Below are 26,595 nucleotides of genomic sequence, written 5' to 3'. Positions count from 1 at the left end.
AAAATACTCCCAAGAAGTCCTTTGAAAAATTCAATTTCACAACTCTCTATCGAATTTCAGGGAACTAAGCAAACTGAGCTCTTCCTTTGAGAAGATTCGTTTCCTAATAAACACATGGTTTCTGTTGTCATCTCGTTGGGTTGCCGCATGTTTCATGTTTATTTCTTTTATCACTGGTGATTTTTGTGAATTATGGAAAGTGAACTTCATGAATTGCGAAGACAACTCCAGGAAAAGACAAAAGAGATTAACAGACTTAATCTACTTTTACGGGAAAAGGTTTGTCATTCTTATCATTTTTCAAATCACTGTCCATTTTCATAACGTTAAATTTCAATTGAATTTTTTACTTTTTTGCCGAGAACTTCTCATAGTTTCTGGATGCCAATTTCCTTATTAATTCCATTCATATCATTTTTATTTTTTTACACTATTGACTTCATACACACAACTGGTACAAATACAGTAAGAGCAGCAACAGAGATTTTGAAAAATAATATTGATTGAAAATAAAAAAAACTTAAATGCTAATAATGGGGGCGTCTCGATAGTCCGAGGTTCATTGGTCGGAAGGTTCATTGGTCCAAAAATTGGTATAATTTCATTGTTTTTTAAATCATGCGTTCATTGGTCTGAAGGTTCTACATGTACATGTACTGTATATACTGTAGTGAACCTTCGGACTATTGCTATGGCCCCACTAAAAACTCTAAAAACTTGGCATATTTGATCGAATGCAAAAGAACTTTTATTGCTGTACCAATATTAGGCAAGGCTTTTATACTACAAAGTTTCATGCTTTGTACTCCTATATTTACGGATTCTGATATGTACTATTTGTGTTAGCCATAAATAAGAGTGCTAACACATGATATTCCATGCTACTCTTAAACCATTTTACCATTTTTCATTGGACAAGAGAGTTAATTTCCATTCAGATGGAAAGCATCCTCTGATTTTTCATTTGACCACAAAAACTGCCTTACACTTTTCTTCGTGGCACATTACCTTATAATGGCTATTTCACATCTTAAATTGGGGATACAAAAAGTCTTCACATTTTCTGTTATGATAAATGGAAAACCTGTCATAAGTGTGTGATCTCCACTCTTTGTCAAATATTTCAGATACTATATTGAAAGTCCTTATTATCACAGTCACACCTTTCAAGCCACTATTTCTTTATTAATACCATAAAGAGTAGCCACTATCTAACCATGATAAAAATGATTTGTTCTGTTTGTGGTGTGGAAGTAGCTCAAACCAATTACAGTTGCTTACCAAAACAGTAATTTAAGCAATTTAAGTAAGAAATTATTATTCATAATACTATATAGTGTGTGTTTTGTATCAAATATTATGAATAAATATAAGGGTGTTTAATATTGAATGAACTTTAGGATGGCCTTGGCAACTTGGATGTCACACTCCCATTCACCAGTGCAGATACAAATGTCAGCCATCCAGATATACCATGTGAAACTTTAAGTAATGCAAGCATTGCAAGGTACAGCAGGCAGCTGATATTGCCAGAAGTTGGCGTAAAAGGTAAACCATTTATACTTACAGTGCCATGGAATGTCATTTTTTTTCACATTTTTAACATAGAGTTAAGTTTAAATCTTGCATATAAATTGTGTAATGAAACTGTCATTTGAGGCGCAGGAACAGTGCAACATTATGAATGACTTGAATTTTGTTTAGATTAATATCTCTTTGGTTGCATTTCCATCATTTAATTTATGAAAAGAAAACCACTTATTCATTCTACAAATTTACAATGTTGTTTTTATTATATATATTAAAACATCAAAAGCAGTTTATCAGCATGAATGACTTTTGGCTCTTCAGGATTTTCTAATGTAATTCAATTGTAAACAGTTAAGTTAGAAAGACATATTTACTTCTATCCAGGAACATATGATTTTGTTTTGTTTTGGTTTGTTTTTCTGCTAAATAACTGTGAGGCTTTGTTGATTGCTAGCATGTGTAATTTATACGAAATGTCATTTTGACATTTTTTGCTCACCACATTGAATAGATATAACCACATGATCCTCACTTATCTATAAAGCTTTCTTGAACTATGATAAGTATACAGTAATGTGCAAAATGTGTTAGAGTGAGTTAAAACAAATACCCTCTTAAGTTTAATATATATATTTTGTTTTGTTTTGCTCTAGGGCAGCTGGCATTGGCTAATGCATCTGTGCTGATAGTTGGTGCTGGAGGCCTGGGGTGTCCGGCTGCACTATATCTTGCTGCTGCAGGCACTGGTATTGTTTGTTCCTTATATGAGTCATTTGTAGATTTGTAAACCCCATTTTATTGAATTAATTCAGTGACAAACAATTCTGACTATAATGATAATTTATTGAGCTCTATATGATACATGTGATGCATTTGTGGGCTCTCTTTGGTATGGTTAATATATTAAAAAGTTTTATTATTGATTTTGGTATTCATTTGTGACTGGATATTAATTAATGCAAAAATATAATGATATAATAAATTTGATATACTCATATATTATATTATATTATATTATATTATATTATATTATATCAGATAATTGATAAGAATGATCTAGGAATTTGCATAGTAAAGAAAGAATATTTATTCCAGGTTGTCTTGGGCTGTTGGATTATGATACAGTGGAATTAAGCAACCTCCATCGGCAGGTTTTACACACAGAGCAACGCGTTTCTGTCCCTAAGTCATCTTCTGCAGCCTTTGGATGCAATCAGTAATAAAATAATGCAGAATTTAGTCTATATATGATTTTAGATTTTAAAGGAAATAATCTTTTAAGTGCTTTTCTCCTGCTACGTCTTTTATACTAGACATTGTCAGGGATTTTTTACTTCTTTTGAACAGAAAATAGAAATAATTTTCAACAAAGTATGTACTTGTAAGCATTTCTTTTCAGGCTTAACTCCACTGTGCGGTGCATTCCTTACCATATGCAATTAGATAGTCAGAATGCTCTACAGCTCTTAAGGCAGCATCCTTTTAAATTTATAATTCTTTAAGAGTCTTACTTATAAGATTAAATTTGAACACAATATGTGTATAAATGATATAAGTTAAGCTTGTTATTTGTTATTGAATAGATTCATATGTTAGTTTTTCATGTAATTTTGAAATATGTATGTGGAGAGAGTAAGGCTTCGTTCACATGCAATGTCTATTTTCTATTTTCTATTTGCGCTATCTTATGATCACGGTCTGTGCCCTGAATATCCCGTCGCGTAATTACTGGCAGCGCGAGCCAGTTACTTATAGTAACTTATAGTAACTGGTTTGCGCTGCCAGTAATTACGCCGCGGGATATTCAGGCCACAGACCGTGATCATAAGACATACCGCAAATAGAAAATAGAATTTAGAAAATAGACATTGCATGTGAACGAAGCCTAAATGAAGAAGTACTTTTCATGATTTATGCTTTTTGTAACTTATATTGTTATGAGTGAAAAGTTATTTTTTTTGCGGCAAATACATGTGCAATATGTCACATTATTTGCTGATCACATGCTTCATTCAAACGTGAAATAATTCGAATTTCTTTAACGAAAATCAAGATATGATGTAGTGTTGGATTGCACTGACAATGTGGCCACTAGGTACCTATTGAATGATGCATGCATCATGACCAAGAAACCTTTGATCTCTGGAAGTGCACTCAGATTTGAAGGACAGGTATAATTATAATTATTATACGTAATTTTATATTCTCAGTGTTGAGAATATATTTTTCATCATTATTTTTTCATGAACAAATGCAATAATTGCCGTGCCTAGTTTGTACAAGAGCACCATTTTGTACATTTTGTGATTTGCACAAATTTAGAATTAAAATACTTGTTTTTTTCAGCACAGTTTTTCATTTTAACTTTGTTAAATGAATGCTTTCAGCTTACAGTATACAATTACCAAGATGGTCCATGCTACAGATGTTTATACCCCACGCCACCTCCCCCTGAGACTGTCACTAATTGCTCTGATGGTGGAGTGCTAGGAGTCAGTGAGTTCATGGGATCAGGGCTGCCTGCTTCCCTATGTTTTCACTGGCATTCTTTTATCAGCCAAATGATAATAGATAAACTTTTGTATATCTGTAGACTAAATGGTTATTGGCAATCCAAATTTACAGGAGTGTTTAACTCAGTTCTTAATATTATGAGTATTGGAACGGAATGTAGAGATGTTGCAAAAGAATTGATGGTGTTTACACTATTTATCATTCTGAAACCTGATATTTCCAGATTTCACAAAGAATGGTTGAGAAAGTTAGAACTTTGTCAGAGTTGATTTTAATTATCTGCTCTCATTCCATTTAAATGGATTTGATGCATGCTAAATTTTTTTATTCAATTAGGGTCAAAGATTTGAGTATTTTTAGTTCCAGGAATTATAGGATGTCTTCAGGCCTTGGAAGCAGTAAAAGTGATTTGCAGTCTAGGAAGTATCCTTTAAGTTAATATTTCAAACTTACTGAGCAAAGATAAAAATGTCTTTTTTTAATGTGTTCCTTTGGTCTGCAATCAACATAAGCATTTTATAAATCTATTAATTTCAATTTCACAGTCATAATGTCGATTTGTGAATTTCCAGCTAATTGAAAATAATTTTTGTCAGTCTTTCAGTTTAATACAGTTCTGATTCTCTTTTTACTTGGAAAAATAAACACTTTTATGACCAGACATATTCTTGACTGTTTAAGACACATATTCTCAAAGGTTGCTTCTATTTGATGGTCTTGAGGGCACCTTTAGAACAATAAAACTGAGACCCAGACAGCAAAGTTGTGTGGTTTGTGGGGATAACCCTTCAGTAACAAAGCTTATTGATTATGAACAGTTTTGTGGTTCCCGTGCCAATGATAAGGTAAGTTGACTTGGTCTGTTAGAATTACATATTGCAATTTCTTCTTTGATATTCTTACAAGATTACGTCCTGAATAGATTAGTATGTTATACAGCAGGAAAACATTTTGTGTGAACAGAATTGAGCTAAATTTTATTTTTTTAAAACTTTTTAGTAATTTTATTTGTGTATTGTATTTTTGATGATGTATCCAAATGCAACACAGTGACATTTTACATTGTTATTCTTTGTCAAAGTGTAAATGTGAAGTTAGCAATACATTTGGAATGAAAGGAATATTTGACTTGACAAAGAACATTTCTCCTTTATTTTATTGCCAGGAACATAGTCTCGAACTGTTGAAACCTGAAGATAGAATAAGTGCCAAGGTAGGTTAGACATTTTCAGGTATAGTAGGGCAAATTATTACTTTGGTAAGATCTGTAATAATGATTTTAGATACATTTTCAATTCTTTCCCCTTAATGTCCCACTTTAACTTAACAATATTCATCTGTTCAAAACCATGTGCTGTATTCCATATCATTTCTTAAATTTCACTTCATAGAAATTTGCAACCATCTCTCTTCATTTGGAGCCTTTATGTATGACATTGAACTGCTGTTTTTATCTTTTAAACCATTAAGTTTGAACAGTTAAATTATATAATGCTAAAAAGTTGCAGCATCTGTTAAATTTGATAATAAAAGCTGTCTTCTCTCTTTACAGTAATCCATTTTTTCACATAATGTAAAACAAACAGATCTTGTATTGGTTAATCATTAATAGATTGATGGAACTCAGGCCTGTAGAAAGGTGGGGGTTCGGGGGATTCGAATAAACTGCCCTTTTTGCTGAGAAAATGACCTCTCTGGGTAAAATTTTTTCTAGGTGGACAAAGTTTCTTGGTAAAAGGTCCACTTTTTCAGAAAAAGACCCCCCCCCCCCCCTTTTGAAATTGCTGACCATGGGCCTGGAACTTGCATACAACTAACTTTTTTATTCTTATAGTAAAGATGTAGGAGTTAAGAAAGGTTTTTAGATGTTAGAGTTAAAACTGATATTTTTCATCATTTTCCAGGAATACCAATCCATAGTGAAGGAAAAATTACCACATCTACTGATAGATGTCAGATTACCAGTAGAACAAGAGATATGTAGTTTGCCAGGAGCCTGGAGTATCCTTGCTTCCATTTTATTTAATGACAAGCTATTTTAAAGCTACATTTTAGGATGTTCTCAGTCTACAAAAATATTTTTCTATTCAAGAGATTTGTTACCTAGGCCCACAGGAGCCTTTGCATTAATTTTTTTCAAATGACCACTAACAAGCTAAAATGAAGTAGCCATGATGTTTTTGTTCTATTTTACTTGTAACCTTGGGTCTTCATGTAAATGATAACCTCATGATTCTGTCACTTTGGGTTTCTTTTTCTTCCATCTTTGGCTGAACTAGTTTTGAAGAGAATGAAAGAGAGAAACGGATAGGGATCTGAAAGAAAATTGGTAGTACTGTTCCTATTCCTTTGTTGTTTTTGTTTTATTCCATTGCTTTATCTTAGCATTTGTATTGGCTTAAGTTTTCCTTGACACTGTAACAGACATTCCTATTGGTGACATTCATAAAGAGGAATGTCTGGAAAAATTGAGGAAGAAGTTACAGGAAACTGATGACAGTGTCCCAGGTCAGTGCACTGATCCCTGCTTTGATGTCTTCCTTGCCTTCATATGGTCATCTTTCAAGGGTTGTGGGTCATTTCACAAAAAAATGAATATTTGTGTCATGTCAGTGATAATACATTTTGTGTAATATTTGCATAATATTAACTCACCCCCTTATTTTACTGCCTTTTTTTTCTGTAATACTCCAGTGGAAATAAATCAATAAAGTGTTATAAAAAGGGTGTGCAGTTCTCAAAAATGTGTGCCACACTGATGCAACTCAAATGCTCACTTTTTTGTGGAATGACCCTAACATTAGAATGTAAAAGTTCAGTTGTAAGATAGTAGCATAAGCAATAATTTTAATGGTTACATTTTTTGAAAAATGTATATTTTTATGGATAATGCGAGCATATCTATACACTTAAAGTTTATCTAATTTGCAAATTGTAGATTTTGAATTTTCTTCCATGTTTCAGTATATTTAGTATGTAGAAGGGGCAATGACTCCCAAGAAGCTGTGAAGGCATTGAAGGAAAAGCTGAAAGATATGCCACACAAATTTAAAGACATTTATGGAGGACTTCATGCTTGGGCCAAACATGTGGATACAGACTTTCCAGTGTATTGAGATAAACTTTCTTTAATTTGTTGCGACACATTTTGGTTAAATTACATGATTGGCAAGGATTTCATGCATCTTGTTTATTCCTTTGTATGTTTGAACCATACCAGCTTATATTAGTAGGAGGGAATAAGGGCCTATTTTTCAGGAAGTATCAGATATAGGAATGCAACAATCCATACAAATAATACCAAAAATCAAGATGTTGGCTGCCATGGAAACTCAAAGATGAAATTCCTGCAACATATAGTTTTCATTTACAAGCGTTTTTCTTATTGCAATTACCTTTATTCTCTATGTCATGACATTTTTATCAGCTTCAGGTGGCTTGTTGTGAGTGCATTTTTGCCATTAATATTTTAGTAGTCACATCTTCAATTGAAACTGGTGCAAAACAACAACAAGAAGACTAGATAGGAGATAAAATGCTCTATTTAATAAGAAAGAATAAATAAATGTCATTTTACAAAACCAGATGCATCAAGATTATCCTTGTAGAAATTTTACTCCTTATTCTTAATATAATTAACATACTTTGTAAGAAACAACTGAAATTATATTCCAGGGCAAGACGGATAAAGGACATATGATCAGTACATAATGTAAAAGATAAAGAACACTTTAAAACATTTTACCTCAATAATTCATGACAAGTATATTCCTCTACATTATTTATATCCTACTGGCATCAACTTTCTAAATGAGCATATATATACAAACATGTATATAAATATGTAATCCCACCTTTCACTCTATAATTCACAAAATGTTCGCTCTCAGACAGAAGTGCTTAAAGCACTGCCTAATACTAGATACAAAAGTATACAAAATAAAATATTTCACTTTGTACCAACTGACAATTTCCTCTCCAAGTTTGATGGTTTCATCAACTTGCATTACTTTTTAACTTTTCAAATCCTACCAGCCAATAAGATCTTCATCCCCCCTAAAAAAGAAGCTAAGTTAATGTTTTTGCTTGCAACAATTTTCTTTGATTTCAGACATTTTAAAAATCAAACCAGCTAAAGCTGAAAAAATGTACAGACAAAACATCACGATTTAAAATATAGTAAGAAAAAACGTAGAGTAACTGCACCTGTAATGAACCCTGTACAGGACACTTAAAGGTTTAAAGGGAAGTGGTAGAGGGCAGTAATACACAAAGACAAAATTACTAGGAAACCATTTTCTGAACCATGTTACATAACCCGGACTTTAACCCAATAGGTTTCAGTTTTAGTTAATATTTGGATGATGTTTTGTTCACATGTCCAAAAAGAAATTAATAATAAATAATCACATCAAGCACAATTTTGACCTTGACATGCATTTTAGTCCACAAGTTTTAACTGAGAGTTTGAAATAAAATGGCAAAAATTTCCCCAGATGTGGCAATAAGAAGAAATCTTAATGACTTCAGTTCCTTTAGCTATACGGTTGGACAGTGTTGGCAATATGTACAGACACGTTTGTCTGCACATAAGTGAGGAATGATAATATTCATCGAAGGAGGGTCTGAAAACAGACCTGCACATTCTCAGCCCAAAAAATGAACTTCATGTTGTGCAATAATATAGCTGTTGCAGCAGCACCAAAAATGTATAGAAATCCTTCCGACCCTGATCATGTATTCCTTTCTTGACTAGAGGTTGCACATATTCATTAAGTTAACATCAGGAATTCCAAATGTATATCTTATGCAATTTGGTCTATCAATTTTTCCAAAACATTTTTACACATTCTTTTTTAACATGCTGCACAACAGATCTACCAAATTCATGGAATACAATGTTGAAAACCCCAAAGTAACTTGTAAACTTGTAGTAGTATAACGATACCATGTATAAACTACAGTGCTGGCACAGATTCTACCCACTCTTTTATGTAAATCACATATAATGACTACCACATAGTTCACAAAGCTGAACACGAAACTTATTCTATGCTATGAACACAATGTTTCATTGAGATTAATTTGCTCTTGTTCTTTCTGCACTTGTTGCTGTGTCCCTTGGGATGATGATACGGGTTCTGGGTTTTCTTGCTGCTCTTGTTTGTCATGAGCTACAGAAAAAAAACATTTTTATCATTTCTGTCTTTAATACTTGGTGATACAAGAAAACACAATACATAGCCAATAAGTAGAGAACAAAAGCAGGAAATGATTGATATTGTGCATGTGGGTCATTTTTAAGTGCAACTTTCATTTTTTGTTATTGTATTGAGCTAATCCACAATTTAAATGTGGTCAAAATATAATTTCCTAAAACAAGACTTGATGGACAAACTGATCACATACCTTCTTTCTCTCTTCTTTTTAGCTTCTTTCTTTTTCTGTCGATAGAGGCCACCTCAGACTTCAGGGACATGTAAATTTTGCGAATTTCCTGAAGCTTTTCTTGTAAAAAGTTGATTCTGCTCTCTCCCTCTAAATCTGCTCCAACCTCTGTACAAAATGAAGCAAAATATCAAAAAATTACATTCAATCAATTACAGTAAAAGCTAATTCATTATAAGACTGACCGAATCCTTGGAATTAATAAGTTTTGATAGAATAATTAAGTCTTATTCAACAATGTGCTCCTTCACATTTCATATGGTAAACTAACGTGTTACACAAAATACCAAACTTTCAAAGAATTATTCTGATAAAATAAATTGTAATCACAGCATAACAAAAGCAACAAAATTAACCAAAGCAAAACTGTATGCTGTACTTCTGATCCTTTTTTTTCTTAGACTGATGCAAAGCTATAACAAATCTCACCCAGATTAAAATTGTATTTGGAAGGTCTGTTTGGTGATCTTGGTCGTCTGCCTGCTGTCTCTGTGCGTTTGGTAGGGGAAGCTCGTATGGAAGATCCTGTGCTGGATGTTGGGCTTGTCAGTGCCACACTCTCTGTTGTCACTGCTTCATCACTATCACTAGCAGCTGCAATGAAAATGAATCGAGATTTCTTATCACACCAGTAAATGGTTCATGTGATTTCCTATTCACAATATAATATTCAATTTTCTTCAGCAAGGAGTTTGAGTAATTCTGACATTTCCTCTCCTTTACACACAGTGCAAACAAAATAATGTGTGCAGGGAGTAGGTACAATTTAAGATTGGGGCAATCAAGATGTCAGCAACTTGGTAGTTCAACCCCTACAATTAGCACAGGCATATTATATTACAGCATCACAGCACAACAAATACTTCAACTCATAAGAAATTTTTTTAATGCTGACATCTGCCACAATATCTAACAAGTATATATATATAAACTTATTAATTAAACTGAAAATGCATATATCCGTTATATGCACTTCAGTCAGCATCTGAGCTTGCACTGCATAACTTTATACACAAAAATATAAACACACAATAGTTTCACATTCCCTCCCTTCATGACACCTGCACACTTACCCTGCTTTGCCTTCGCTGCCTGTCTTTTACTCCTTTTTCTCTTCTTTGAGGAAGTTGTCTCTTCAGACACATGCTTCCGTTTACTCCCTGTGGGCTCAACACTGGTTTCCGAGCCAGTAATGTTATCACTGGAGCCTCCAGCCTCATTAGACCCAATAGAACTGTGTGGAGATTCGCTCCCTTTAGTAATGGCACTTCCTTCTCCATCCAAGGTATCCATGCTCTCTTCTGCCTGTGGAAGGTTTCTGTTCTTATTCAGCTGACTTTCACCCACGCCGTGTTCACCCCTGGGTGATCCTTCGGGAGTAATGGGTGGGGTGTTCTCCAGCAAAACATTGGGTGCAGATACCTTCTCAGGGGTTTCTGCTCTTACTCTGGAAGGAACTGCTGCTGCTGGCGAATAAGCAGATGCCACTCCAGCAGCTGCATTTGACAAAGCTTGGAGTGTACCACTTGTGGAGGGTTTGGGGGAATTTGGTTCAGTGTTTGTCCACTCCACTTTGTTATGTTCCACTGGTAAAGCCTGGGCCAGCAAAGTTGCCACTGCTAACCTGTCATTTTCAGCACTGTTTATCACATCCTTTGATTCACTGATTGCAACTGTTTCAGCCTTTTCTGTTACCTTATTTTCTTCTGCTTTGACCTTTTCTTCAGTGTCTTGTTTTGCTTTCTTCTTTTTTCCTTTTTTCTTAGTGGATTTTTCTTCCTCATTCTCTTGAGTTTGCTGTGTAACAAACTCAGTCTTTTCAGTCTTAATGGTCTTTTGTGTTTTATCTTTTTTACTGATGTCTTGTTCTGTTTTTGGTTTATCTTCCTTGGTCTTAGTATCCTTTTTCTTCTTCTTGTCTGACTTATTACTGGTATCAGATTTCCCACCTTGATCTTCCTCGGATGATTTGGCAGACTCTTCGAACTTTTGTTCATTGTTTTCTAATTCCTCTTTGATAACACTGGGTTTCACAGCTGTTGCTTCTTCTTCTCTGGGGTCTTCTTTCTTAGATTCCGAAGATGTACGTCTCCTTTTTGTTGTAGGTTTCATTGATTTATCAGTTTCTGGTTCTTTCCTTTTCCCCTTCGCCTTGGTTTCCTTCTTCTCAGGCTTGGCTGCATCAGTCTCCATTGCATCCACCTTTAATTCTGTGGAAACTTTGCTGGGAGATCTATCACGTGTCTTGATTTGAGACTCTTCAACATCTTTTTCTTCACTCTTTGTAGATATAATTTGTTGATGGCTTCTGGTTTTTTCTTCTGGTAAAATCTTCTTTTGCTGCTCTGGCCCAGATATCATTGCTGTCTCACTTTCTTTGTGAATGTTGATGGCTTTGGCATCTTTTGCTTTCATTGGAACAGTAGTCATTTCTTCATGCTTCTTCTCTTTAACTTTTGATGGTTCCAGTATCTCTATTTTGGCTTTGTTTGGCTCTACACGTTTAGGAACATGCTGAAGTGGCTCAATTTTTATGGTGGCTTCATCAACTTCATCAAATTTGTACTTGTCTTCCACAGGGTCCTCTTGAGTTGGTAAAGAAGATTTATTGGTGGCTTTGTTGGTGGTAGAAATCTCCTCCCTCTCATCTTCATCAGAAATATTCCCATCTTCTTCTCCAGACACTGAGCAAAAATAAAATGCAATTAAATAAATTGGAATTTAAAATATGCTACATAAAAAAGAAAACAAAAAAATGTTTTTTTCTCTGAAAAAAAGTGGGCATGGTTTCTCTGGCACTACCTTCTCATACATATAGAAATTACAAATGAGAAAATCTGAAGCACTTTCATATTAGGAATAACTAACAAATTCCAGTGGCAATAAATCTTCAATGAAATGCTTTATACTAACCCAGTGACAGCTGTTCAGATGATTCTGTGTAACCAGAGCTTCTCCTACCCCTTCTTCTTGCTATAACAAAAAATAAATAAATAAACATCTTCCTGTAATTCTAATGAGCCGCCTTATGTCAAATACCTTTTGCGCCAAATCAAATTGCAAAATATAAAAACCATTTTTTATGTATTTATAAATCAAACTGCAATGAGCTTTAGTTGACACCCTAAAAGTTGAGGAAGAGTACTAGAGTATCAAGCAAAGAGCTAAAAGACCCATTAAAAACAATCAGAATGGCACATAGAACAAAAATTCTATTAAACTTTCATCATGGTTTGCTTAGTACTTACGAGGCAATCCATCCACCAGTGGATTATCTATACTAGTTGACCTTGTTGGTCTCGGAGCCTTCACTCCAGCTGAGGCAGGAGACCGACTGCGGGACATTCTCGCTTCAGTAGTAGAAGTGGCGACAGGTGAAGTGTGCCTATCTGGCCTGTCATTGCCAACAGCTCCAGGTCGACCACGCTTCTTTGATAAGGATGACGACTTGAAAAAGTGAAAAACTTGAAGTTAAGTAGCCATTACATTCCAGTCTCAGCCTCGATCTTAATGTTTATTTGTTGGAATTGACTTTTCAACATCTTAACAAAAATTGAAAAAAAAAAATAATAATAATAATAAATAAAAAAATGTCTCACTAATGCAAAAAAACTTTGAGCTGAAGTTTCTCCAAATAATAAATAGATATAAAACAGGTTTAGAAGTTCACACTTCTCCATGGCTAATGTTATTCTTGCCTTATCAGTAAATCTTACAATTTGGAAATACATAAGGCAAATTCTGATTATATTTGTAATAACGGACAGCTTACTACTAAAAGATATATTTTCACTACAAACCATGGAAGAACTACATCTGGACCCCTCCCTCCCTGCAACAAGTAAGACTACCTACCTGGCCAGATGCTGGTGATGCAGAACCTGGAGGTGTTGCCGAGGTTATTGGACTGTCGGAGCGAGAGGGCTTAGGACTAGAACGCTCTACACTAGCTGGTTTGGGAGGATTCTTCTTACCATCTTTTTTCTCCACAGCACACACTAAACGTTCCTTTTTGATCCATTCATCATACCTTAAGGTTAATAAAAAATCATTGCATTTGTGTCATAAGCTGAACTATTTTGAAGCCAAGCTTTATAAATTGAGATTTAATCTGAATTCCAGTCTAAAACTGAAAAACATAATGCTGTGCACATATTTAACAGCTGTGTTTCTTTGTGTAAAAGACCTTTCTTTCATAGTCTGGAAGATTTGAATATTAAAGGTTTTGTGTTCTTCATAAAATATTTGAAGAGATTTAGGTAAATTTCATTGTAAATTATATCCCCTCTTGGCCATACCTAATATTCCACCCTGAATAGTGGACACAGTAAATGCGCTGACTGTCCTCCTTATCAACATCTGTCACCTGAGAAGAAATAAGGGAGAAACTCTGAGCACTTTTAACAAGAACAATCCAAATGTGATATTTAATTTCTGTGATATTTTTGCAATCAAAGAAACAATAGGTTTTATTCTTCATCACATTCACTTAAAATTACTGTCATTTAAAATCATTTTTCATTATAAAGATATTGTACCTTGGCTTCATAAACCTTCTGATTTTTGCCTTTTCCATATTTGACCTTGACCCTAGTGCCAATAGGGAACAAGATGGAAGGGTCATCATTTTTGCCCGAACTCTCACATTCATCTTCTGCTTCCTTTTTAACTTTACTAGCTTTCTCTTCACTGTAATAAATGGAAAACACCATGCAATACAGTTATAGACAATCAGCCTTTGATCAACTTTTCAAAAAGATGAAGGACAATAATTGTCTTTCAACTGAAAATGTACGTTAAACTTTTATTAAAATCTATAAGCATACATTCTTTGGTATATAAAATAATTTTTATTCCTTGAGATATTATTATTTTAGTTCTTCTTTCTAACTGTTATCATTTTTATATTTAAGAATATACATTACTTTTTCTTAGATTCTGTTTCCGCCTTTTTGCTTTTTTCTTCTGCAGTTTTCTTAGATCTTGTGTTGCTACTCTCCTCTTCTTTACCATCCTTGCTATCTTCATCATCTAGCCGGCTGGATTTCCTTCGTCCCTAAAAATAATTAAATATTTAGCAATCCTGAAAAATGTTCCCACTGTAACATTTATGTGTGCATTTCCCACCTTTTACTGAGAACCAGTAAATTTCCATAGACTAATAAGAAAGCAATCAAAGTGTGAATGTGTTCTTCTGATACATTTATTCATTGTGCACAACTTGAGTCAGATTTTATTACTCACCCTCTTTTCACGCACTTCATCCTTTTCTTCGTCCTTGTCAATATCAGTCTTCACACTGTCTGCATCTGACTCTGTATCCGTTTTACTGGTTTTAGGGCTCTTCTTGTCAAGTAAGCGAGGACGTCCTCGCCTGGGACTGTCTGGTCTGGGTTCAGGCTTGGTAAACTTGCTTTCTGACTTGGTCACTGGAGTTTTCTTTTCATCTTTCTTCTTCTCAGCAGGTTCTTGTTTGTCTGACCTTGTGCTTCGCTTGTCATCTGGCTCAGTTTTCTTATTTTCAATTTGTGCCCGAGAATCTGACCTTGATATTCGCTTCTTTGGACTGTCCTCCTCTGCCTCAACAGCTTTGGATAGCCTTCGACCTCTGGTTTCTTTCCTTGGCACTTCACTTTCTTCCTTTTCCTCTTTGTCAGCTTTTTTGACAATGGGCTGAGCTTTCTCCTTTTGTTTCTCAGCATCAGTTTCTTTCACTGGAGTTTTTTCCAAATTGATATCCTTTGTTTTCATCTTATCTTGGTCTTTGACATTCTGGAAGTGATAAATGACACAATTTCAAAAATCTATTCTGAGAGAAAAGCAAAATAAAAGTTAAATTGTCAAATAATAAAATCAATTTAAGTTGGCTACAGAAAAAGTACGATTTCTTAAAATACTTCTTCACTGATTTGGGATAAAATGACTCTTTGCATAAGATATACCAAAGTTACCAAAAGAATATTTCCAGTACAAATATTTAATCTGAAATTGAAATTAATATTTTAAATTCCAACATTAACAATGTGATGATTAATAAAACAATTTCAGCACAAAAAGACCATTAAACTAATTACAGTTTTGTCATCTCTTTTTGGTGATCTTGGAGTTTCTCTTTCTCTCTCCCTAAATGACAGAAATCCACCTCTTCCTGAACTATTCCTGCTTCTGCTTGGCCTACTGATGGTACCCATACTGCTTCCAAGTTTGCGGTAAAAATCCTCAAAGGCATGCAGATACCTAAAACCACAAAGTATTGGTTAACAAAGGGGTTACTCTTGTTTTTTTGTTTGTTTGTTTTTTTGGTGAATTTAATTTGGTGACATACAAGAGTGTTGTTAAATTCGTGTTAATATGCTCCTACTAATACCTTTTATATGCTTGCTGTATCTGAGAAGAAGCACTGTTACTTGGAGGAAGGCCCATCTTGGAGTAAATCAGTCTCCATTTCAACTGACTGGTCACCTTGTTGTAGCCACCATAATTCTGTACAACCTTAAACAGCTTGTACAAGCTCAAGTCCTTGCTACCAAGACATGGGGCTTTGTTGATAGGAGTGCCTGTTAATAATGTAAAAGTGGCATAACTTATTACCTGATTACTCTTCTACCAACATGCTAAATGAAAAGCAGTAAAACTTAAGGATATAACTTAGTTTTTTTCAAAGTTATGTCACTCATATAGCATATAAAATCTCACCTCTATCATCCATAAATTTGTATAACTGTGCCACAAATCTGTCCTTTTCTTCACTAGGTTCATCATCAGAAGACTGCAAAACATCCAAAATTCAATTTCACTTTAAATTGGTAGAATGTAACAAATAGCTTAAACAATTTAAGCACTTACATTAACTACAGTTGTCAGCTTTGTTCAGCTATGAATTTCTGAATTAAAAGCAATCATGTTAAAGGCTCTTTGAGAACAAAAGACCATAAATTGCTGTATAGAGCATTATTAGTATAATTTTTATCTGGCTATATAATGGTTTTGTGCTCATAGACTGCATTTAAACCATATTTACCTCTTCAGAACTCTCTTCAGACTCACTGTCGGACCCCACCAAAGCATCCTTATCCCAGCTCTGGGGCAGCTCTCTTTTGTCCAAATATAACTGGGCTTTTTCCAGGGCAACCTTCAGGGACTTGTCCTCATTCTTTGTGACCAGTGAACTTGTGAAATCCTTTGCATCCTTCTTTGTGACAGCAGAACTGTATCAAAATGAGCCAATACAAAGATGAATTATATTGCAATAAAAGAGAAGGTAAAAACCTAAAGACTATAAACCATAACAATATAAGGAATATAAGATTAACTTTACAAACGGTTCTTTCAAATTGTTTCTCTTCAGGAAATGAAACTATCATATTCAAAGTATAAATATAAGAGGCACATTCAAACTTTGTAAAAATACAAATAATACTGAAGTGTAACTAGGACAGATAAGCTCAGGTGATACACCTGCATGGCAAACAAAATATAATGTAATTTAGTTTTTGTACTGATAAATGGCCCCAACTTTAAACAAATCAATTTTCTTGCTAAAAAACACACTTACAATTTATTATCTTTGAAAGATCGAACCAAAATCTGTGTTCTTCCTTTGAGTTCTGTGTTGTGTGCCCCTGGCTTAACCACTAAGGCTGGAAACCAGGATGGCTTCTTCTTGTCTCCCGACTCGATACACACCACCTTACCAACCCAGTCATCAGACTTGGGCTTTGTGGCTGGACGCTTGCTGGGACTCTCCTCTTCACTTTCACTCTCAGTTTCATCACTAGAATATAAACAGTGATGCAGAATATAATGCAGATAACTTGAGAAGATAAATATTTTACATTTGCATAGGTTTATTCAATAAGATATAAAGTATGAATTTTGTTCAAGTGTAATACCTAGAAAATTTGATCAAATTTCCCTTTGTGCAAGGTACTCACCCCTTTTGTGACCTGCCTTTTCTGTTTTTCTTGGAATTCATAACAGGAGTGCCAAAATGCTCTGGGTGGGTAAGGGGAAGCTGGTCTAGAGTCTACAACAAAACACTTTCATATGAAGAACAATCCCACGTACAAGTTAAATATTGCAATCTCCATTAATATTTCAAATATTTTGCATTCATAAAAATTTAAAGGTACATACGAACCGAGCATCGGTGGAGCATGGATTTCCAGTAACACATGTAAACCACTTCTACTAGTTTCTTATACAACTCAAATAATTGTAAATTGTATGCATCTTTAATATATACCAAAAATGATAAAGCTATTTTTAAAAAAAAGAACTATAATAATTTAAAACTTGAAATCTTAAGCAAAACTTACTTCACTTTCAATAAAGTGCTTCTCTCCCTTCAAACACAACTGAGTTCTCCTCAGGGTAGCTTGGTCTCCATCATCAAACACTAATATGAGAGGAAAAAAAAAACTTACTGTTAAAAAAATGAAAACATGACCTTGTAACTCAAATATGCATATCTTCATAGACTTAAATGAATTTGGAACACAATAATGTTAGTCTCTCCATGAATATTTTCAATGCAACAAACATCACTTTCCTACTAATACTGTTTTCACATCTAATTTTAAGTCATAAAAACAACTTACCAACATGGTATGTACTAGAATCTTTCATGGAAAGTATGGTCCCTTCAACATGTTGCTCACTATCTGGTTGCTTGACTTCAACTGCTGCTCCAACCTAGTAACATTACCATCAGTGTTAGAAATTAAGACTAGACCATCTGCCCGGGGTCGACAACTTTCAGAAAGGGAGGAGAAGTTTTCCCATCCAGCTACTTTTTAAGAAGGCTGGACCTTTGGTCCAGCAACTAATTTTCCTAAGCAGCAAATACTGATTACTAAATATACTTATAAGCTACCCTTAACTCCAAACCAATGAGGTTAAGTCAAGAACATTAACAAACACGACATTGTAAAAATACATAAATATCAATGATGAAAAGCTGAATGAACTCTTACTGTCAAAATGAAACAATCTGCAAAATGTTCATGCTTAATGTTTCTGATATTGAATATACTTGCGGAATTCACAGATTTTTTTTTCATTCTGCAGTTGGCATTGGCACTATGTAAGATATGCTGGCATAAACAGTTTGTATATATCTGATAAAGAAGAGCAAGTAAATAAACCTCAAAGATGAATCTGAACAAGTGAGCATGCAAATGTCTATTCAACAATCTACATATCACAATGCCCTATCATTCTAACAAATAAGGAAAATGTTTTCACCTTCAGTGGTCCTTTTACAGCATCATCAGAGACAAACATCAAAGCACTGTTATCTTTTACTGAAATCTATAAAAAAAAACATGCACACATTGAGCAGATGGCAGCATATATCTAATAACCTTTCACATCTCTCTTTCTCTCTCCCACACACCACACACCACACATAACAAACTGACTGAACAAGTTCATTTCTTTATGGCAAATCAGAGGTGTAGAGGGAACTGACTTGGTAACATTAGACAAAGATCTGTTATTCATTGCAATATGCTCCAGAACAAATGAAAAACAAAAATAAAAAAGTAAAATGTGACGTACATCAGTTGACCTGTGATAAAAGACATGGAATGTTGAGATACTTTTCTTACATTGCTACTCTTTTATTTTTGGACCCTTAAAATGAACAACCATTCCAAAATCATTATTTCAATTCAACAAGATTTAAAACCTATTACACTTACTTTGCATTTCACACATCTTGTCACCTTGTTAATTTTAGCTTCACAATATGCTCCTCTGTACTTCGCACTCACTTCTGTTCCTACAGGTAAATATGGAGGTTCCGAGGCAGCCTACAAGAAAAGATTTTGGTAAATTATTTAAAAATGACATAAAATCAACACTTTTACTAATGGATTTATGAAAAGCATATAACAACAAAAGAAATATATTTCACACCTATATCAGCACTTCATGGCAAAAAGGCTGTGGACAACATGGATGCCAGTTTTTCTGAGTATGGAGCAGAATAAGTCCTCACATTACACTGAGATAGATTAGCCAAGAGTCTTGGAATCTGTAGAACTGTCCTGCATTGGCATCTGCAGAGCCAGTATTTCAATGGAAACCATTTAACACATCCTACAACAAGACTTATGTCACTGTATGACTAGAAGACTAGAAAACATGTACAAATCTGCAAGGTGTGGTTAATAAGAGTGAAACATTATCTGCTGAGAATGCCACCTTAGGAATCAATACAAAAGTAAAACACAATGTGATGAATGCATAGTGTAGTGCAAAAGACTATAATTCAACAGAACTTCAGGAAAAAACAGAAAAAAAAACTTAGATTCTATTGTTTTTTATGCATACTTGCACTGAATTCATTTGTCTGCCATTATTTCCAACTCAAATCTCCTTCTGCAAAATCTCACTAAATTTCCTCGTAAGTAAAGCGACCATGGGCTATCTCATATGATTTCCATTGAGGAGCAGGCATGATTACATCAGAACCTCTCCAATGACATTGAAATACTTGGGAAGTTCAGCTCTTTCACACCTGCACAACTTTATTTTTATGAAGAGCCTGGCTGTGAACCAGTAATGATCAGTAACAGGCTAAGAAAACCAAAGAGGATGATTATAAAGATGATAATCTACTTTTTGAGCTCAGCCTTTCCCTTCTTTAAACTCAACAGCTGACAATACCAGCCAAACCAATGGCAATGATAATGTAAAGCTGACATTATTTATAAAAGGTATTCTTTCAACATCCTGGATAACTATTGTAATCTGTAAGGTAAATAGAGAAAATGACTTTAAACTTTGCAATCATTAATCGTTTAATAACAAAAATGGCAGACTGGTTCAGGTAGGTGAAGGGCATTGTTACCTGAATTTGTTATTTACGTGGCTGCCCGAAGTAAACAAGCCACAATATCTTCGTTAAAAACGACTTCAGCATTTTAAAGAAAGGCGTTTTCACTTAGTATTCTAAGGAATACCATGACGTCGGTGCTACGTATGTGCAAAAACTAACATTTTTAACAACGGTTGACAGTTACCATTCACTCGGCACCCATAGTAAGTTTAACACTCATCGGCGAGCGCCATTGAATGAACACCGGAGAACTCATTCGTTTACAATAATGACATAAAAACAGTACTGACCATAGTGCGGAGAGGTTGTCGGATTCTCTCGTGAACTCTGCACTCTGTCCTCACGCCAAAAACTGGCTCATGGATTCAAAACGGTTCTCGATCGTAATTTTTCTGGTATGGTAAACACCTTCTGACTTTAGGATGAACAACAACCTGTGTTGGGGGTCCCCACAGCTGATTGGACGAAAGTCACGTGGATCACCAAATTTTCCCAACATTCTCTTCGAAGGAAAATGGTGGACGAAAAAAAAAATGCCGGAAGTGACCAAAAGCAAAACTAATAAGAGGATGACGTAAAGAAAGAAGTGAATGTTAGGTGATAGAAATAATTGTACATTTTTAATTTCTTTGATCACACGTATATGTGCCATGTGTTTTATTTGCCAAATACATTGGTCATAAGATAAATTAAACGTCTGCTGCCGAACTCAAATAGAGTCAAAAGACAAAAATGAAGGAGATTAAAAGAAAGCTCCCTAATAAGTCAGAGTTATTGCAGAGTGGAAACGAAAATGTTTATAAGGGCGATAACCGGGTTGCAGTTCATCATCTTGGAGACACTGATAAGCTCATGAATATTTATGAGCTTATTTACTATGGTCAGCACTAGATCATATACGGCAGCGGGACGGAAGTGAGTAATCCAACATGGCGCCCCCCAGCGCCGCCGCAATCGGCAATCCTCGGCTCATTCCGCAAGCTCCAGACTAACCATACTTATTGTCGAGTGCGGAGACATCCGAGTAGCTCCGAGTGGCGCCGCCGAGACATTTATAGGATGTAGTTTTACAGCAAAATATCTAGGAAAATATACATGTATGCTATATCCCTAGGGATTCTTTATTGATACACCTTCACAAATAATTAAGGTACAATCAAAGACAGTACAACTATAGCAGAGTACAAATAAGTAAATGAATAAATATACATGATTTTGATGCGATATAGATGAATACGTGTTTAAAAATGGGCCGAAGTACAATCATAGAGGTAAAACAGACAACTCCAGCTACAGATACGTAAATTTGCAGGACGTGGAAACGCATTTAGACCCAATTAGATAAATGTATAATAATACTAATAAATGAGTTTATAAAGTGATATATATAAAATGTGTAATGATAATCTACAGGCGATGAATTTAAATACAAACACTGAAAAGAGTACAATGTATAAGAGAGGGTTTGTTCCCTTTGTTGGAAGCATCTATTTACAAAACGCATAACCATTCTAAGAATATTTAAGTCTTGAGCACCCATAAGAAAATTATACAGTTCATTAAAGCTGAAGTCGCCTAGGGGTAGGAACTCTGAAAGCTGCCCTCTGAAGGGATCGCGTATTGAATCATATGCTTTGCACTCTAGCAGGAGGTGGAACTCATCTACTTTATTCAAATCGCAAAGTTTACAAAATCCTAGGTATAATACGATAAAAAAATAAAAAGATAAATTAAAAAGTAAATAAAAATTATATGCTATATTCCTAGTTATTATACGATTAAAAATTGAACTGTGTTTTGATCGGCACTACAACATTCGACTATCAGCCTTAGCATCTCGTCGCTAGGGACCGCCATGTTGGATTACTCACTTCCGTCCCGCTGCCGTATATGATCTAGTGCTGACCTATTTACTATTATATACCCTCGTTTTGACTTGACCTTGTTGAAATGTGTTTGGGTCAATTTGTTGAAAACCATTTTTACATTAAAAAAAATCTATTCACTTCAACCATACTGAGATTCTAAATGTAGTTTTAAAAGTTCCAAACAGATGCTTACTGCGATTTCAACTATTTTTTTAAAATTTAAACAGTTTTTATATTATTATTTTATGTTACATAGTTGTTACATGTACATACATGTATACATGTACACGTAGTAGGCAGTGATATTCCATTTCCACTATATAAAAAAAAACTCAAACAAGTTGACATTAAAAAGATGATACACGGGGTTGTATATACACAGTTATTTTTACCATTAAAGGCATAACAACTCTTCATTAAGGTGGGAAGTGCCATAAAACGGTTTTCCACAGATAAATGACAATTTTCCCATACTTTCTAATGGTTTATGAAAAAGTGTGTTTTTAAAAATAATTTCTTAAGAGATTTACGATGGGGTAGCTATGTATGAAGGTCCATGTGGTCCAATGGCAAGCACAGATTTAAAAAAAATTGCAATAACCTCCATTTTGGTTGTAAAATGGAATTTATTATATTTCTGTGTATTTTTTACAATGTGTGTATATTGTGGAATTTAAATATCATTTAAAGATTTAATTGTTATCCCTTTTAACAGTGGGGGGGGGGGGGGGAAAGTAGTGGTATAATGCAATGTGAAAATAGTTTACTGGTAAATATCATGTATTTTATTATTGTTGTTAATTTTTATTTAACTTTGCTTATTTTTTTATTTCTTTAGAATGAAGTTAGTACATCAGACAGGAGACACAAGCCTGAGGGACTTCAGATTTCCAACATAATGTCAGGACAGTCTAATAAACCTGTAATAAATGTGAGTTCAGTTGTATTGACACCATGGCATTTTTTCTGGAAATGTATTTTATTCTTGGCATTGGACAGTTAGATATTATAGAAAGAGCCCATATCACCTTAGTAATTTGGTCAAGGCCAGGGTTTCAGTCATACATGAATCACCACCATAAGATCACATTTAGAATGTCATCACAATTATCAATAACCATCACTTGCGTTTACTTTGGTGTTTAATAATGCTGAGGTTATAACTACAGTATATCTGCAATAGAAAAATTTTAGCATATGTGTAGAATTCAAAGCAGATTATTGTAACAAACACATTGCAAAAAGTCTGTAAAAATATTTCAGTTGAAGCCTCACATAAGGTGATACATAAAAAAATGATGAATATTATTTCAGGAATGTGAACAGTTTCAGGCTTGAGCAGCAAATCCGTAATTTTAAAACAGATGTACTTTCTTTTAGAAGCAGCTCAAAGCTGTAGATACTGTGAAGGATTCGCTGGTAGCAGTCATGAGGAATAGTGAGAATGAAGAATTTGTAAAGAAGTGTATGAGGATCCTAGGGGTAATATGTAATAAGAGGGTATATCTATACAAACAAGATAAAATTATTTTGATTTATTCTATACATTTGGTCATCAGTCCACGTGATAATACTGCCTGTAAACAATGTCATACACGTATGTGCCCATTTGGCTGAATATGGTAGTTACACCGTCATTTCAGTGGCCGAAAATTAGCAAACTTTTAGTTAAACATTTTTTTTATATTGAAGTGCTGGGCAAAGGCAAAGAACAAAATTGATTGTTATTTTCTGTTTTATTTATTCCAGATTATAAATTGAGATTTCATGAACTTTTTCAATGAAACTGTTTATATTTTGAAGATCTTTTATAAGACATTATAACAAACAGCAATATGTTTATAAATATTTAATATGTTTGTATGTAACAATTTATTTGGCATATTACAGATTGACTCTCTTGCTGAGATGGACCAGGCACTTACAAGGAAACTCCAAAGTATAGCTGAGGAAAGACTAAACTTGCAGTGGCCAGGTAAGATGAGAACATACGGATATTAAACCAAATTTGCAGATGGTATATGTACAGCTGACAAATGTACAGACAACCTATCTCAGATACACTGAGATACTGCTTCTGTAGTCACACCATACACCTTACAGCTTTTAGTAGGAGAGACAGACGTTTAAGCCGGTTAAGGTGACAACAATCTAGTGAGACTCTCCAGAGGGATAGATCGATCTAAATATCTTTGGGAATTGTCTCTTACAGACAGGCAATGGCAATATGTAGAAACATCAATGTACCGGTTACATATATGAAACAGAGAAATGAAAAGTTATGGAATTTATGTTTTAAATATCAGGAGATGTGTTCCTTATAAATAACACTACCTTGTAACATGCTGTTGTAGCAACTGGTTTAATCACAAACATGTATTAACTTCAAGTTCTAATAACACAAGTTCTAATAACACATGAAACATATGATGGTTTTTATATCTTTAAATTATTTTACTTTTAGTGTCAAGTGCTACAAGCCATCAATAGAAATTATGTGACACGCGTCCAGATGAGATGTAAAATTGAAGAGAAAATCTTTGTCAGAGAATATAGAAATAACCAGAAAAGCACTCATAGAGTGCAGACCTCCGCTAAGACAAATGATTTAGTAATAATTAACCATTGATTAACTTATGGGTCATCAAAAAAAAAAATTACACTTTATAAGTTAACCATTTCTGATCTCACAAGAAAATTTCATCAAAATCCAATCATAGTTTTTTTAGTTAGGCTGCTGACAAACAGACCGATAAACAGAGGTGACAAGATAACCTCCTTGGCAGAGGTGATAATTAATAATGAAGGATAAAATGACTGCTGTTAGACATGTTTTGTCATTTGTAAAATGAAATATATTTCTTATCAGTGTCAGTTATAATATTAGTTTCATGTGAATATCTGAATTTTAAACATTTACAATTGTTATTATTGAATATATGAATTTAAACCAATTATTTATATTTTTATCTACCTGAATCACTTAAAAGTTATTCTCAATAAAGATATTAAGAAAACACTTTGTGTGGTAATTGACTGAGAAAAACTTTGTTTATTGAATAATTTAACATAGCAACTAGGAGAATCCATCCTTACTAAAGGTGGATCCGTTTTACCCTTGAGTATTTCATGCATGTCTTTCAGCACAGTGCTAGCTCTCAGAATTTTGCTTGACACATCTTCAATATAAAATTCTTAATTATAATTTTAGACTTTCTGGAGGATTTTTTGGAATGTGTCATTGAATAGGTGAAAAATTTAAAGGTTTTCAAAACATATTGGTAATGTAAAAATGCAGTGACAAAAGTTATGGGTTGCCTGCACTGGTGCTGTTGAAGAAGCCTTGTATGGAAAAACCCATGGTCCCTTATATTTATACATTTTAGAAGATTTTTTTGTTAATGAGACATTTTTAAATACAAAGTGTTTTTATGTACAGACACAGAGGTGTCTATACATATAGCCATCACTGCAACTGTCGTCGCTGCACCATCGCCATCATAGCTGTGCACTTTCACTGATAACATGATAAGTGGAAAACTGTTTGACCTTATGGCTTGAAACTTATGGAACTGATGAATATTCATGATAAGCAAGTCAAGTTCAAAAATAAGCATGATCGGGCCATTTTTTGAAAAGTTATGCTGTTTTTTTTTTTTTTTTCAGCATATATGCAACACTGATAACACATTTCAAGGAAAACCAATAAGCCTTTTGTATTAAAACTTACAGGAGTGACCAATCTTACTAAAATACAGATCCAGTTGGAAAATTAGCTTAATTGGACCATTTTGTAAAAAAAGGTGTTAAAATGGAAATGAACTCATTTCAGTACAGTTATCTCTTGTTTACATTTTTGCATTGTCAAGGTGTGACTCTGAACTTTCATGGCCTTGAAGACTTTTGCTAGTCACATTTTCTTAATATCCATGATAATTTTATTTCATTATTAAAAATTGTTGGTCATTATGCTGTTAAGCATTATGTAATATTGCATCAAAATTGAAGAAAACCCTTTTTTGGGCACTGTCTCTATAGTGACCACTAGATCAAAACCATGTCACTTACTCTTCTCAAACTTACAGAAAAGTAACATTCGACAAAAATACAGCTTCAATTGGAAAACGTGTCTTATTGGTGAACTTCTCTGGACATTATATAGTTTTTTGCTAGAATTAAAGTTTTCATATATTGACATTTTCGAGGTGTGACTTTGAACTTCCTTGGGCTTGAAGACCTTTGCCAGACATTTTCATCTGTGGTAATCAGTTTTTTAAATGTCCTTGTTATCAATAGAAGATGATTAAAAATTGGTGGTAATTATACCTTTAATTATTATGTAATATTGCATCAAAATTGACAAATAGCCTACTTTGTGCACTGTCACCA

At 34.2% G+C, this 26,595-nt stretch overlaps 2 protein-coding genes and 1 long non-coding RNA gene across 4 annotated transcripts; 2 read left to right on the top strand and 1 right to left on the bottom strand.

The window, feature by feature from the left end:
- Positions 1-85: 85 nt before the first annotated feature.
- Positions 86-7,625, top strand: LOC106169598 (adenylyltransferase and sulfurtransferase MOCS3). The gene is made up of 13 exons (XM_013549097.3): positions 86-279; positions 1,401-1,548; positions 2,184-2,276; positions 2,626-2,746; positions 2,930-3,004; positions 3,584-3,701; positions 3,918-4,026; positions 4,405-4,467; positions 4,726-4,889; positions 5,210-5,257; positions 5,949-6,045; positions 6,469-6,552; positions 7,009-7,625. Exons 1-13 carry the CDS (start codon positions 193-195, stop codon positions 7,158-7,160), a joined length of 1,359 nt encoding a protein of 452 aa, XP_013404551.2. The 5' UTR covers positions 86-192; the 3' UTR covers positions 7,161-7,625.
- On the bottom strand, positions 7,569-20,796 carry LOC106169570 (uncharacterized). The gene is made up of 22 exons (XM_087004867.1): positions 20,629-20,796; positions 19,197-19,307; positions 18,739-18,804; positions 18,093-18,186; positions 17,811-17,890; positions 17,427-17,518; positions 17,048-17,266; positions 16,514-16,700; positions 16,189-16,261; positions 15,860-16,049; positions 15,567-15,729; positions 14,737-15,264; positions 14,418-14,548; positions 14,031-14,181; positions 13,791-13,858; positions 13,348-13,522; positions 12,741-12,939; positions 12,406-12,465; positions 10,566-12,176; positions 9,922-10,086; positions 9,454-9,600; positions 7,569-9,218 (listed from the first exon to the last, which is right to left on the bottom strand). Exons 1-22 carry the CDS (start codon positions 20,629-20,631, stop codon positions 9,100-9,102), a joined length of 4,632 nt encoding a protein of 1,543 aa, XP_086860993.1. The 5' UTR covers positions 20,632-20,796; the 3' UTR covers positions 7,569-9,099.
- Positions 20,772-25,225, top strand: LOC147763455 (uncharacterized). 2 transcript variants are annotated; one of them, XR_015332899.1, is made up of 5 exons: positions 20,772-20,935; positions 23,045-23,137; positions 23,587-23,688; positions 24,097-24,181; positions 24,671-25,225. It is a non-coding gene; the product is annotated as an uncharacterized LOC147763455 (long non-coding RNA). The 2 variants fall into 2 exon arrangements; XR_015332900.1 differs by lacking the exon at positions 20,772-20,935 and having other exon boundaries at positions 23,571-23,688.
- Positions 25,226-26,595: the final 1,370 nt, after the last annotated feature.

This window comes from Lingula anatina, chromosome 2 (genome assembly GCF_051362555.1).
Source record: "Lingula anatina isolate TDL-2025a chromosome 2, LinAna3.0, whole genome shotgun sequence".
Lineage (NCBI taxonomy): Eukaryota > Metazoa > Brachiopoda > Lingulata > Lingulida > Lingulidae > Lingula > Lingula anatina.
This window is presented reverse-complemented; position numbering and strand designations above follow the sequence as displayed.